The following is a 13,843-nucleotide window of genomic DNA, read 5'->3' on the forward strand; positions in this document are numbered from 1 at the left end:
TTAACTACATTTACCTTTGTGACGTATTAAAATGCATATTACATTTAGATTATATTTAGATCACATGGGTTTAACTGTGAATACCATATATTATTGTTGCATTTAATCCCATGGGAATTTTGAGTACTTACTCCGGAATTCTCATCTCTTACCTTTGGCCCCTTTGGCCAAACCTCAGAGAACTATTACAACCCACTGAGGTTGAGAAAAGAACTGAGGATTTAAACATGTAGAAGTTAAGAAAGTTGATTTCTCTAAAAAAAAATGTCAAACTGAAAACAGACCACTGTTGCACCCTTTATTTGAAGTCTGGAATAAATGGTGCATTAAATGCTGTAATAATAAAAATTGAGTCTCTCTGGACCACACCAGGAAAGGAAGAAAAGTTAAATCTCCATAAGGAGTTCATTGCAATGGATCTATTTTACTCTTTTTCCGGATCTTTTCCAGATGTTAATATTAGTTCACTAGCTCAGCTTTGCAAAATCCACAGTTCGGTAAATTGTTTATCATATGCATATCTCAATGAATTCTGAATAAATCAGTCAGACCGACTTATCACACTGATGACATCACTATATTATAAATCGGTCTTATAAAGAATTGTTATCTATTTAACAGGGGGTTGTCCAAAGGTCACTGGGCTATTGGTGCATGTGCTGAAATGAAAGCACAGTTAACCTAACATTAACCTGGATGGATACAGAGATATTTTTCACTAGCATATTACATTTTGAAGAAATGGTCTAATTCTTCAGTGTGTCGTGTGAGAAAGTCTGAAAAGGGCAAAGTTAATCATGTGTTCAGGCCCATAGAAACTTAACAACACTTCAGTGGGGTGGTTGTGGTTCATGTGGTAGAGCAGATCAGCTACTGATTGGAAGGTTGGCGGTTTGATCCTTGGCTTCCCCAGTCTGCATGTCAAATATCCTTGGGCAAGATACTGACCCCAAGTTGCCCTCTGATATGTTAATTGGAGTGTGAATGTAGATTAGTTTGCACTTGAGCTTAGAAGTGCTTGGGTAAATGAGGCATGTTGTATAGAGTGCTTTATGTACTCCGGGAGAGTAGAAAAGCGCTATATAAGAATCAGTCCATTACCAGTCTACCATATATCATGTACAACTTTATTCAGAAGCATACATCAGAATATACTTTAATCTCTAAGGAAATTATGTGGGTTATAGTTGCTCCAAGACACTAACAGTAACAGACTAAAGTAATTAAATATGTTACAGAGTTTTTAAAAAAAAAAAGAAATAGCTCTAATATATACAAATTGCTCAATTATACATATCAAGAATATTAGAGGTAAAATATATATGATTGACTAAACAGAAAAAAATAAATAAACAGAATATAAACAGAAAAAATATTAAATCATATAGACAATACAGACATACTATAAAGCAATAGTATTTAAAGTTTCAGTGTGTTTTTAAATCTAACATAACAGAAGATTACATGTAGAGCAGAAATGGTAGAGAGTAACTCTAATCAGATTTGAATTCTGTAGTTCTCACAGGAGCTGAAGATGTTCGGTCCTCCTTAGCCCTCTTTCTCTGCTTCTTTGCTGACAGACAAATCCACAGGAAGATAAAGAAACCTTATCAAGAAAACCAGAGAAACAAATGAACAGATCAGACACAAAATGCCCAAATCACTTGCACACAAACACAAACCACTAAACTGACCTTGTGTGGAGTTGAGGATACAGAAAAGGTAGAGAATGGGGTAGTTGATATATCCAGAACCCAGGAAGGCCAGGCCCCAGGTGGTACCCATCAGGCAGGTAAGACCAAACAATGTTAGGCCACTCTTACAGGATGCGTTAAGCCTCTCTCGGTCTCCCCACAATTTCCCCTTAGCTGTGGCTCCTGTCTTTAAGGTAGTCTGTAACACTTGTTTCATCTTACATATGCTAGAAGCCACTGCCATGAGAATGCCAGTGTTAAAGATAAAAACAAGGGTGAAATATACCAGGTTCAAGGAGTAGAAGAAGGTGTCGTCAGTGATCCAGCAGCTGTAAAACAGGCAGAGCTGTCAAAGTACAGTTTCAAAATCTGTGGCTGCATAGTCTGCCTACAGTCCAGCATACAAAGAACAGAAACAGTATAATTTCATAATGATATGAAACTTGGTTGTTGGTACTTTATGGTTTCAGCAGTACGCACTTCTTTGTAAGACAGATCTTACTTTAATAGGCAGGAACATCCTGTAAAGAACATTTTTTCCAGTGCGTTATTTAATTTATTTGCTATCCTGATTAAAAACTACATAATGTTCAGCAGGTTTTTAAATATGTCTGTGTGGCATGAAAATTCTCACCGTGGCTACGTCTACACTAGCCTGGATAAATTTGAAAACTAAAATGTGTCATCGTTTTCGAAAAGGCTCCGGGTTCGTTGTCTACACTGCGACGTGAAAACTGCATTTTCAAATGTATCTGCTTTGGAGAGTGTTTTCAAAATGCTCCATTTGCCAGTGTGGATGGAAGGCCAAAACGCTTTCAAATAAAAACGTATTCATGTGGACATGGCCTGTGTCATGTGTAGCAGACAGGTTGCCCTGCAAACTCAGTCATGGTTTTGGATTCCTATTGCTAAAGGCGCATAGTGCTAGTTTATAGTCTTGCCAAAAGCAGGTTTACTTACATCGAACTAGTTTGGTTGGTGTCAGCCATGGTCATCTGTTTAACTCCATAAAACTGTTTGCAATCCATCACTCCTACAGAGACTGCCACAATTACAGCAGGAATACCTAAGAAGCACACAATAAGACACAGACACAGTTTAACACCAAGTTATTTACTATCAAAGAGGCACCCAGCATATGAAAGACTTCATTCATAAGTTTAGGGAAATCTGGCAGTCAAGTGAGTCTGAAGAAGTCAGACATATTTCTAAGAGATGTTGTTCAATTTTAACAGTGTTCATTAATCATACAGTGAATGTAGAAGGAAATCTCAAAAGGGGTGGCTACTAGGGCTGGTATTGATATTCTTTAAGCTGGCATACACTGTGCGATTTTTTTCAGTCGCGTTATTCAGCTTCTGCTCAAACTTCACAATTGACTCAGAGGTGTTACATCCCCCAGGAGGATGTCTCTTCTCCCTACTAACTCTTTGTTTCGTCTAGGCTCCACCTCCTCTGTCCTGATTGGATGCTGCTCAGAGTCCGGCTAATTGTTAATCAGCAGAGCACTACTTAAGGCCTGTGGAGCTGTGCTTCTGTGCCCTCTGGCCATTTTGGTTGCCATACCTGTACAGGCTGGCATGCCTTTGTGATTTGTATGAGCATTGTTGTTTTCATGTTCAGACTGCTTGTAGGGGAGAGCTGCCTTTTGTTTTGACATCCCGTTTTCTCCTGTTTATGTGTTGTTAGGTAGGTTATGGTTATAGGTTGTATATTTTGTTTTCTTTGGAGTTAGGTAAGTTTCTTTTATTTTTACATCAGGGATGTTTTGTTTGTTATGTTGGCCATGGCTCTCCCTGAAGTTATACCTCAGTCTGAACCCAAATCTCATCACCAGCATTAAATAAACCTTTTAAAGTTACCATCTTGGCTCCTCCTTCACTATCCACCTTTATGTTCGTCCCTTCAACCCCCTAGACTAGCCAGGGGACGTAACACAGGGGTTAATCGTTCGTAGTTCACGATGCAGGTTCACACAGATTTCGCAGCTGCTCTGTTCCCAAGTTCTACTGCGTGACTGACAGCCTTGAGTTTGAAATCCGCTTCATAATCATGTCTCTTAACAGGTGTCATTTGTGGTCCTTATACACACACAATATGGCAATATTACGTTGAAGCACAGTACGTATCACTCTGCGAGGCTCCTGACTACGGTAGCCGTAATGCTCCAACAATTCCAGCAAGTGGTGCAGCAATGTAGCTTAACAAAGTCGTACTAAAACATTTTTGACAGATTTCTGAGTGCTGTGTACCACATAAAATCGGTCCGTGGTCAGTAAGCACAACCAGAATTTATAAATAAGGCGCACTATCGATTTTTGAGAAAATGAAAGGATTTTAGTGTAAGCTTATAGTCCGAAAAATACGGTATACGAGTTTGGTAAGGTGGTTTGTTTCGGGGCAGGAGGCTGGGAGACTTTGCGGTCTACAGCACGCAGTTTCACACAGTCTTCATTTTGCACTTTATGGCGCTGTTGTAAATGGTGAAAATACTATTAGTCCTCCAGCCTTTAGTCGGGATTAGGGGTGGGTTTTGATTATCGATTTATTGATTAAAATCGATTCTAGCTTGGATAGCGTGATATCGATTCATTAAAATGCTGAATTGAATTTTAAATATACATTTATTTTGCTCGAAACGCCTGAATCTCAGGTTAAACATCAAAAAACTTCAACAACCACCAAACAGCTAAAACAGTAAACGACAGCAGGTACAGGGATTCTGCACAAAGATGTAAACACAAAACGCGGACCCACCGACTGATCAGAATCAGTGAGATGTCGCCTTTCTCACCTGACAGCACGGGCATGGACACGCCGTCGGGGCTGAAAGCCGAAAGCTTTGTGTTTACGTCCTTTTTGCGCTCGATTCTGATGCTGCAGGTTTTTATCTCTCTCCAAACAATATTGACTGAACCAGCAGCAAAAGAAGATCGCTTCACATTTCGCTTCACATAAACATCGTCATGAATTCCCTCTGACTTTTGCTGTTTTGCTTCCACCATGATAAAATCATGCTTAGTGCAGAGCTCTCTCTCTCTCTCAGGAATTGTTTCCCGTCTAAAACGCTCTGTTTTCTGCATTATTCACTTGCTTCGCTCTCTAATAAAACCTCTGTAACTTTGCTCTGCTTCACTTCAGTAGCATCAGTTAATGTTCATATGCTGATTAATGGTTTTCTTGCAAGCAGTTGATCGTTGTTTACGTGCCTCACCCTCCCTCCCTCCCTCCCTCCCTCCTTGTTCTCAATTCTTTAACTTCCTCATTTCTATTTAGTGCATGGGGATCGGCCAGGCCTGGGAGCCATCGCCAGTCCCCTTCGAGGCCTTCCCCAAACCGCAGCTCAATTCGTGTCAAAGCATTCACTTTTACCTACCAGTACTTTGTCAAACCTAATTTGAGGACGTGGGCCCAGCTAGTGAATTCAGTGAAGTAGAGAGGGGAGTCAGAGTAACGTAGCGTAGGCAAAAGTGGGAGAAAGAGAGGTAAACTTGCAGCTCCACAAGTATAATTATAACATAGCATAGACTATATCGATATAAACAATATTGTCACATCAAATATCTCTTATAAAAATATATCGATATATTTAAAAACTTGATATATCACCCAGCCCTAGTAGCTACCCATACTTTCACATTCAATAGTGATTGCAGCCATTGTCTACATGATCTCTGGTTCAGTGCAAGTTTCCTCATAAACCCTTTCCTCTTTTCTCATGTAGTAAATACCGTTGAAAATTTTGCAATACTCACCCCAACCCGCAAGTGAAAGTTTCAGTAGGTAGTGTTTGTAGTAGGTGTTAAACACCTTGATCAGCATTAGATAGAGGTGAAGTCCCTCTATGGCCATCCAGGTGAAACTGCAGAGCAAGGAGTAATGCATGAATGCTGCAACAAACACACACACGCCCTCTAGGTCCAGTGTAGCTCCCCACTCAGTCAGCAGGAAGGATGAATTGAGCAGAAACAAGGCCCCACTCAGGGATACGTGAATAGATAGTGAGTAGTCCAGTTTGTGGTTACTGAAGAGGAGACAAATAAAAAAACAATCAGATATGTGAAGTCCACAGACAAGCACATTATTATGCATGCTAATTTTATGATACATACCGACTGAAAGCATACATCAAAAGAGACAAAGCAGTAAAGAAAGCTGACAGACCGCAGCCTATGTAACTGATGTATGACAATATTTTCCAGTGGACTGCTGCAATTTGACCTCTTATCTGCAAAAGTGATGAAAATTGTCTGTAGTTTACATATTTACTTTTACCAATATCTAAAAACAAGTGAGAAAATTAGGAAATAGGGGATTTTCAGTCGCACCTAACCTCTGGAACCCATATTGAATAAAGATCTCTATAATTAGATTTATTTTTCTTATATCTTAAAACTGAAAGCGGCTAAAAACAAGAAGTTCATCAGGAACAACTTACCAGAAGAACAGCAAACGGTGTAGTATGGTCACAATAGCACGCAATGTCCTGTTCATCTGATTGGTTGAAGCTTTGAGTCTCACATCCATCAGTTTTCCAGGGTGAGCCTAAAAAATAAGTAAAACTTCGTTCTTTGTACTTGAACAGTTTCCTATTTTAAGTGCAGTAATCTATACATCCGTGCCTTTTCATTACTGCTTTCTTAACTTCACTTAAGCATATGCAAAATTTTTAAAAGGCAAGAGATAGAATGTGGGGCAGGCCGCCAGTCCATCACAGGCCTAACTGAGGATGCACATCCACAGATGTGGATCCACACATCCACATCTAGAGACGAAATACAATACAATACAACTTTTGTATAGTACATTTAAAACCAGAGATACACCAAAGTGCTTCACAAAATCCAATAAAACAGTAGCAAAATACAAAAGCAGATAAGCTAGCAGGTGGGAGGCATTGATTAACCAAGCATACAAGTACGCAGATAAGCAAGTAAGACTTAAAGATAAAATTGATAAAACAATATAAGCAAAAGAGGAAAATGGGAGGGCAAGAAAGTACACTTAAAAGGCATGCTCTAGGAAGCCGGGAAGGCTAAACTAAAAAGGTGGGTTTTCAATCGAGACTTGAAGGTCTGGCTTTAGTCAGACGAGCGAATAGCATGAGGGAGGTTGTTCCAGAGGTTAGGTGCGACTGAAGCGAAGGCACGGTCACCTCTGGTTTTCAGCTGTGACCTAGGATGCACCAAGAGAAATTGGTCAGATGATCTCAGTGTTCTACTGGGAATATACACACTGAGGAGATCAATAAAGTAGCTAGGTGCGATATCATTTACGGCTTTAGAGGTGAGCAGTAGGATTTTGAAATCAATGCGGTATTTAATTGGAAGCCAGTGGAAGCCAGAGAGAATTGGGGTGATAAACTCAAGCCTACCAGTACCAGTTAGAAGGCGAGCCGCGGCATTTTGGGCGAGTTTCAATCTATGAAGCAGGGCAGAACGGTGTGTTTGTAGTAGAAATGAGTGTAGTAGAAATGAGTGTACAAAGAGGTTAGAGTACTGAATAGAAACACCCCCCTCCCCAGGAAGAACATGCAGAAATAAAACAGGAAGCTCTCAACAAAAGATTAGATTAGAGGTTACAACGACTGCATCAAAATACAGTTATGCTTGTCTCTGCAGCAATGTTGCACTGTGTCTATTACACTACATGTCCTAATTCACGTACAAAGATCCATTTACTTACACCAAACTACAGGAGTTTTAAAACACCATGTTTATAAAGCCAATATAGCGTAAATAAATCAAGCCAGTAGTTAAAGATTCCCCAAATTGTCAGTTAACAAATAATTAGGTAAAAAAATATTAATGTGTCCAATCTCATTACTTTGGTGTTCATCTTGAAGTAACCAATAAAACTGATATATACTTACCATTTTCATCAAATTCATCAAAATAGTGACAGACTAACTGTGAGTCATTCTGTAAAATTAGAAAAATGTTAATAATGCAAAGTCAATTAAGCTTCTTAAACAGAATAAAACTAGTAAAAGAAAAGTTCTATAAAACTTATGATGATGATGAAATCAAGTCACATCTTTTTTCCCCTTTTTATGAGCCAGAACATTTAGTGTTGCACAATTTAGTGGTTCAGTGTATGATTAGGCAACAGACACCGAGATTATCAGACACAGTGATCTCAGTTGCTCCCTTAATCACAAGGAGGAACTGCATGTTTGATCTGACAGGCTGTTATGCTAGATGCCTTTACTGCCACAGCATCAAAGGGACTTTTGACATGTTGGACAAATATGTAAACCATTACACCGTGGAACCATAATCCGATTACAAATTTTCAATAACTAAAAGAATAAACATTTCCGTACAAACAGACTTACATCCAGTTGACCTTTGTCTGTTTTAACTCTAAAGGTCATCTTGATTGGAGAAGCCAGATTTCTGAGGCGCTCTTCCCCCAGCACCTCTATCCTGAGAACCACTGATAAAATCTTTTCCTGATCAAACTAACAAAGGAATGTACAGTAAGAGAGGAAATAAAGACCATTATTATATGGTATAAATACAAATGTTTTATGTACATAATTTGTTTTAAATGGGGATAATGCTCATGACTGAGAATATAAAAAAGTTCATCAAAACATATTGAAATAGTATAAAAGATTTAGGATATACTTGGAAATGGTCGTGATACATGAAGCTGACCAAGCCAATAATCCTCTTCTCCTCTGGGATGGTCTTTAGAGCATCGACAGGCAGCCAAATCTTAGGGATGAATGAATGGTTCTGAGGGTGCAGCTAACAGTGGATGGGGAAAAAAAGTCCATTTATATCCTTCTGCAGAACAATTTAAGGGTAGTTTTAATCAAGCATACAGTATAAGTAACTAGATCAAAGACAATACTTTTAAACAACCACTGTCATGCTATCTGAGTCCATATTATTCCCTTGTGTTTTTCATCAACATCTGGCTTGTGTACCTGGGGAGCTTCTATTTCCACTATGGAATTCACTGGGGCCTTGCTGATGTTGATCACATTCAGAGACAAGTACTGCTGGTTGTAGGTACTGGACAATGCAGCCTCAGTCTGGGTGTTATTTATGAGGGTATGGATGGCCTTTCTTTCTTCACTGCAGAAATAAAATCCACATGTTTGCAAATGAAAGAACATCTTCTGCAATCAGATTTATACATTTGCATTAAATGAACTAGCATTTGGCAACCACAAATGCTAGTGTGACGTGAAGGCACGAAAATTTGTGCCAAGGTGACCCGACTGTCATTAAGATGTCTCAGTCTGACCCAAATTGATGGATCAACCATCCTGTGAGCAATTTTGGTCACAGGGCTAAAGATTAACAGTACTAAAGGGAAAAAATAGAACAAAGGAAAAAAAGACAAATACATGTGCCTACTCAACAGCATGTGCAGGAGTGCCTGCTGCAGGACTCCTACTTACTTTATAAAGGTCCACTTGAGTTTTTGATTATTATTGAAGAGGTTCAAACACGAGTTTCTTATGTTGAAGAGTGTTATCAAGTTTTTCTGTTTATAATCCAGTGAATCAATCAGTCGCAAGATGGAACTGTTCAGGCATGGGTACAGGTAGCAAGTGTGATCTGGAAAAGAGACACGAAAGAGATTAAGAAAAAGAGAGGACAAGTGGGAATGGCTGTGAATCAGCAGTTCGGCAGAACAATTTCTATCCTAATCAGACTAGATTTCAGCACACTTACATTTTCCCAGTTGATAAATTGTTCCATTTTCAGGTGTTGTTTCAGGCTTAACATCCAAGCAGTAAGACGTACCATTGAACCATGCCTTTTCTCCAGGGATGCATAGAAAGACGCAGGAAGTCTGACAGTGCATCTGACAGTCCACCGTACTTTGATGTTCAGTGATGTTTGCATTAGTTCCATTAATTTCAGTGGTGTAAGTAGAAATGGTGAGGCACACTGTGCACAGACACAGAAGACAAAAAAAAAGATGTAACTCACATAAACTTACACATATTCAGTCAGGGTTAAGTTAAGAGCAACTATTCCAGAGAGACCAAGTAGTACACATATAGTGCTGTGAAAAAGTTTAAGCCCCCTCCCTGATTTCACAGTTTTTTTCATTTTTCAAGATTCAAAGTGTTTATTGTCACGTGTCCAAAGGGGGGGAAAAGGCATTTCTCTGTGCAATGAATTTTTTTCTTTGCTGTCCACCCTCAGATGCCGGTTAATATAGACAACAGAAATAGAACAGATAAAATACAAATAGTACAAAAGTACAGAAAAGGAGACAAAATATTGAAGTGTGAAACAGAGATGTGTGCAAAAGAGCTATAGCTTAATATGCAGCCTGATGTGCAAAACATTATTATTACTGGTCAAAAATAGGTCAGCTGTTCAAGAGTCTGATGGCAATGGGGAAGAAAGAGTTGTTGAGTATAGATGTTCTGGATATCAGACTTCTGAACCTCCATGCCAATGGCAGAAGTGTGAACAGCCCGTGTTGGGGGTGTGGGGGGTCTTTGGGGATGGAGGCAGCTCTCCTCTGGGCTCTGCGATGGTAAGTGCTCTGCAGTGACAGCAGTGATCTTCCAAGCAGTTGTTATCACTCTCTGCAGGTGTTTGCGGTCCATGGCAGTAGTGCTGCTGTACCATGCAGTGATGCAGCTTGTCAGTGTGCTCTCCACAATGCAGCTGCAGAACCTGCTGAGGATCTTGGCCGACATACCAAATTTTCCAGGTCCAGGTGAGGTCCTCAAAGATGTAGACGCTCAGGTACCTAAAGCTGCTCACCCTCTCCACTTCAAGGCCCCGGATAAACAACAGCTGGTGAGGCCAACAGAGGCTGGTGAGCGGCTGGTCACACCTAATGTGACCATATGTGAGAGGAGGCACATAGATTGATTGGTAAATAAGAGTATCGCTTTTATGCTCAGTTCTCCTTTTACCACAACAGATTGATACAGCATCCACATCATTGCAGCTGCAGCCCCAATCTGTCTCTCAATCTCCCGCTCCAATTTACTCATCAGTTCTGCAAAGAAAAAGGGCCAAAATTCCTCCACAGAGATGTGAAAAAACTGTTGCCAGTTAGAACAAATTTCCAGGCAAGTTATAGCAAAAACTGTAAATAGAGCTTGATTGCAGTTCTTGCTCCCTCTAAATCTCCTAGAACTTTAATGTTTTACATAGGAACAAGTAGTACAGCATCACAGCAACAGTCGCCACAAGGTGCTTTATATTGTAAGATTATAAAATAATAGAATTTTTCTGAATCGTGTGTTACAAATTATCTTTGTGGTTGGTATAACAGCTTCATGTAAACATGAGGTCTTATACACGACAAGGCAGAAAAAATGGAAGAAAATATAAAATATGAGGTAAATTAAAAAAAATATTCCACAGAAATAAGTGGTGAGAACCAGAATTTTAAATCCAATTTGTATTTGTGTTATTTTTTGAAGACTGCACAAAAATGTTAGATAAATAAATAGATACATAAATAAATAATAAATAAATATAAATTCCTATGAGTGAGCAAACAAAACAGACATTCATACCTTGGTCAGCCAGTGATTCGTGCAGCAGTAGCAAAAGAAGTACGGTCAACATTATTTATCCTGTGAATATGTGGAATAAATTTAAAACAAAATATAAAACAAAATGAATGTGTTTCAGAGAGTTTCAATCGGCTTTATTTAAAATCCATGTCAATAAACATTCACATATGAGGAAGGTAGTAGGAAGTAAGCTCGAATATGCATATTGGAAAGCATGTACTGATAACAATAATGCACTTGTCTGACTGTCTTCAAGTCCTTTAAAAAACATACAAATGTTATACCCTCAAGTTCTCTCTCATTTTAAGTATCCATTGACCATTTTGAGCATTTTCTGACCCTTTGCAAGTAATTTCTGAAGGTTGATGCCAATCACTGGGAAAATAATTGCTAAAGCCTCAGTCATACAGGTGTAGCCAAATGTCAATGATCTATTTTTTTCCCTCAAGACCAGCTATAGTGATCCTGTGAAAAGTGCAACACAAACTAGAAATTGGGACCATTTGCCTTCATAGTAAAAGTTGCAGCTTTTGAAAGATTTTAGCTACTGTCCAAGGGTCAGTCTTCTCCATTCCTGGTTTGCATTGCAGTCTTTCAAGATTTAGTAATGCTTGACTAGTAGTTAGCAAGTGTTTGCCGAAATACATTACAAAACTAATAAAGATGTTAAGCATTTTTTCTAGCTAAAATTCACTTTTGAATGTATGTCTTTTTTGCATTTGATACAAAGCACACAAAGAAATAAATAATGAGAAAATAAAGAAAGACTTACCTTAACATTCAGTCAACATCTCTGAGGTGAGCACGATGGACCAGACAGTCACCAGTAATCTGCCTGAGTGACTATGTGTTTAATGTTTAAGAGGCGCTTCTGTGTGGTCTTTGGGAGGTATTTGTTTTAGGCAAATGTTCTTTATGGGGGCAATAATATGACTGCAGTTCTAAAAACTATTTTCAGTGGAGTTTGGAGTCTGACATCAGTCTTTTCTAAACTAGGTCTGTTAATAGAAATATTATGAAATATAACAAACAAGCAAAGCAAAAAAAATATCATTTTTTTATTATTCACACTGACACTGTAGCTTTTATAAGTTAGCAATGCATTGAGCATGTTCAGATGTACAAACTGGCACAGAAAAGTTCAAAACATAAAATAACTAACACAATTTCTAATAATCTCAAAGCTGGATTATAAGGAAACATGCTGTAAATTCACAATGGTGTAATCAACATAACTATATCAAAATGTCTCAAAGCACTAAACCAGTGGAGGGTGAACTGCATTTAAAAGCAAGATCTGCTCTGTGTGCAATCGAAAAAAAAGAGGACAGGTGACTTCAAGGGAAAAATATCAATAATCGATGATTGTCCTCTTGACAATCCAGTCGGACATGGAATCTAGTCATTCTAGATTCTCTTCAGTATGGCAACTTTTACTCTCAAAAGCTTAAATAGGATGTTGTCATCCTATTTAAGCTTTATTTTGGAATGATAACCCCTTTTCCACAAAGATTTATATAAACAAGAAAATTTCAAATAAAGCAGCAGAACTGTCAAAATCTTCATACTATTACATTTATTTTCATCATTTAGAATCAGCTCCTGCCAGTTATGGTAAATTGCCGGGCATATAAAATCCAGAAGTAAAACAAAATCGTTACTGTCAGATTTCAGCATTATGTTGCACATTTCACCAGCACACCTTTTGGTATTTTTCCAGTTGTCTTTAATCTAGTTGCTTTTACTACGTGTTTCAATGCTCGTCTGTTTAGCAGAGTTTTGGGACTTTCTCACTGACATCACAAACCACAGGAAGATGAAGAAACCTGTGTGGCACAAAGAAGAGTGTGTTAGGCAAAGGATCAGAGTGAGTCCAGGAAGTGTGAGGAGTGTGCAATTAATTCAAATAAACTGATAAGTCAACTGTGTTAGGTTACTGTTCATTTATACACACGAAAAGTCAAAATCTACTGCATACAATAATGTATTTCGAAGTAATGTCTATGAAATGGATAGCATGTGCACTTTAACAAGTGGCCTTGTTGGAAAATTTTGTTCAGTTTCAAACAAACAAGCTTTATTCATCACATACACAACCATACACAGAACAACATGCAATAATAACACTGATAATAATACTACTAATAATAATACATTTTACTTGGAAGCGCCTTTCAAGACACCCAAGGACACTTTACAATAAAATAGAACACAGCCTGGGAGCATAGCAGCTAAAAGCTCTGCTTCCCATGGTGGTGAGACGGGAAGAATTAAATGTTTTTGTGTCCGAGTTGCAGACAGGCTGCAGATGTAGCTGTGCCATTCCAGGGCTTGGTTTTCAATATGGGTGGTCTAGCCAGGACCCTTACTGGATACTGGGTGGGAATCAATAAGCTAATCCTCATTATTCCCTTTGACAGAAACACACATAGCAGTAGACTGTACAGACCTTGCAATGAGTTCAGGATGCAGAAGAGGTAGAGGCTAGGAGTGGTCAGCTGTCCAAATGAGAAGAAAGCCAGGCCCCAGGTAAGGCCAAGCAGTGCGCAGACTCCCAACAAGCGACAAATACTTTTGATGACTTTGGTATGGATAATCTGCCCAAGCTGATTTACCAGAATGAAACATGACACAG

The 13,843-nt window shown here is 38.8% G+C and overlaps 1 protein-coding gene across 2 annotated transcripts; it reads right to left on the minus strand.

The window, feature by feature from the left end:
• Positions 1 to 1,181: 1,181 nt before the first annotated feature.
• LOC308398371 (adhesion G-protein coupled receptor G5-like) lies at positions 1,182 to 12,043 on the minus strand. 2 transcript variants are annotated; one of them, XM_080884949.1, is made up of 14 exons: positions 11,981 to 12,043; positions 11,209 to 11,268; positions 9,461 to 9,607; positions 9,112 to 9,271; positions 8,632 to 8,782; positions 8,327 to 8,449; positions 8,032 to 8,157; positions 7,567 to 7,615; positions 6,133 to 6,239; positions 5,807 to 5,922; positions 5,450 to 5,718; positions 2,655 to 2,760; positions 1,695 to 2,023; positions 1,182 to 1,606 (listed from the first exon to the last, which is right to left on the minus strand). In XM_080884949.1, the coding sequence occupies exons 2-14, from the start codon at positions 11,258 to 11,260 to the stop codon at positions 1,494 to 1,496; spliced, it is 1,848 nt and encodes a 615-aa protein (XP_080741075.1). In that variant the 5' UTR covers positions 11,261 to 11,268; positions 11,981 to 12,043; the 3' UTR covers positions 1,182 to 1,493. The 2 variants fall into 2 exon arrangements, with proteins under 2 accessions (XP_080741075.1, XP_080741074.1); XM_080884948.1 differs by having other exon boundaries at positions 9,389 to 9,607.
• Positions 12,044 to 13,843: the final 1,800 nt, after the last annotated feature.

Source organism: Rhamphochromis sp. 'chilingali' (genome assembly GCF_963969265.1).
Source record: "Rhamphochromis sp. 'chilingali' genome assembly, chromosome: 6".
In the NCBI taxonomy this organism is placed as follows: Eukaryota; Metazoa; Chordata; class Actinopteri; order Cichliformes; family Cichlidae; genus Rhamphochromis; species Rhamphochromis sp. 'chilingali'.

Bases quoted from the DNA above. Each gene is read 5' to 3' on its own strand.
- LOC308398371 (XM_080884948.1), bottom strand. From the start codon at position 11,260: ATGTTGACCGTACTTCTTTTGCTACTGCTGCACGAATCACTGGCTGAC. The intron at 8,450-8,631 runs GTACACAAGCCA...ATCCACTGTTAG, and splicing joins TGGAAATAGAAGCTCCCCAG to CTGCACCCTCAGAACCATTC. The intron at 2,761-5,449 runs GTGAGTATTGCA...TGTGCTTCTTAG, and splicing joins ACTTTCACTTGCGGGTTGGG to GTATTCCTGCTGTAATTGTG.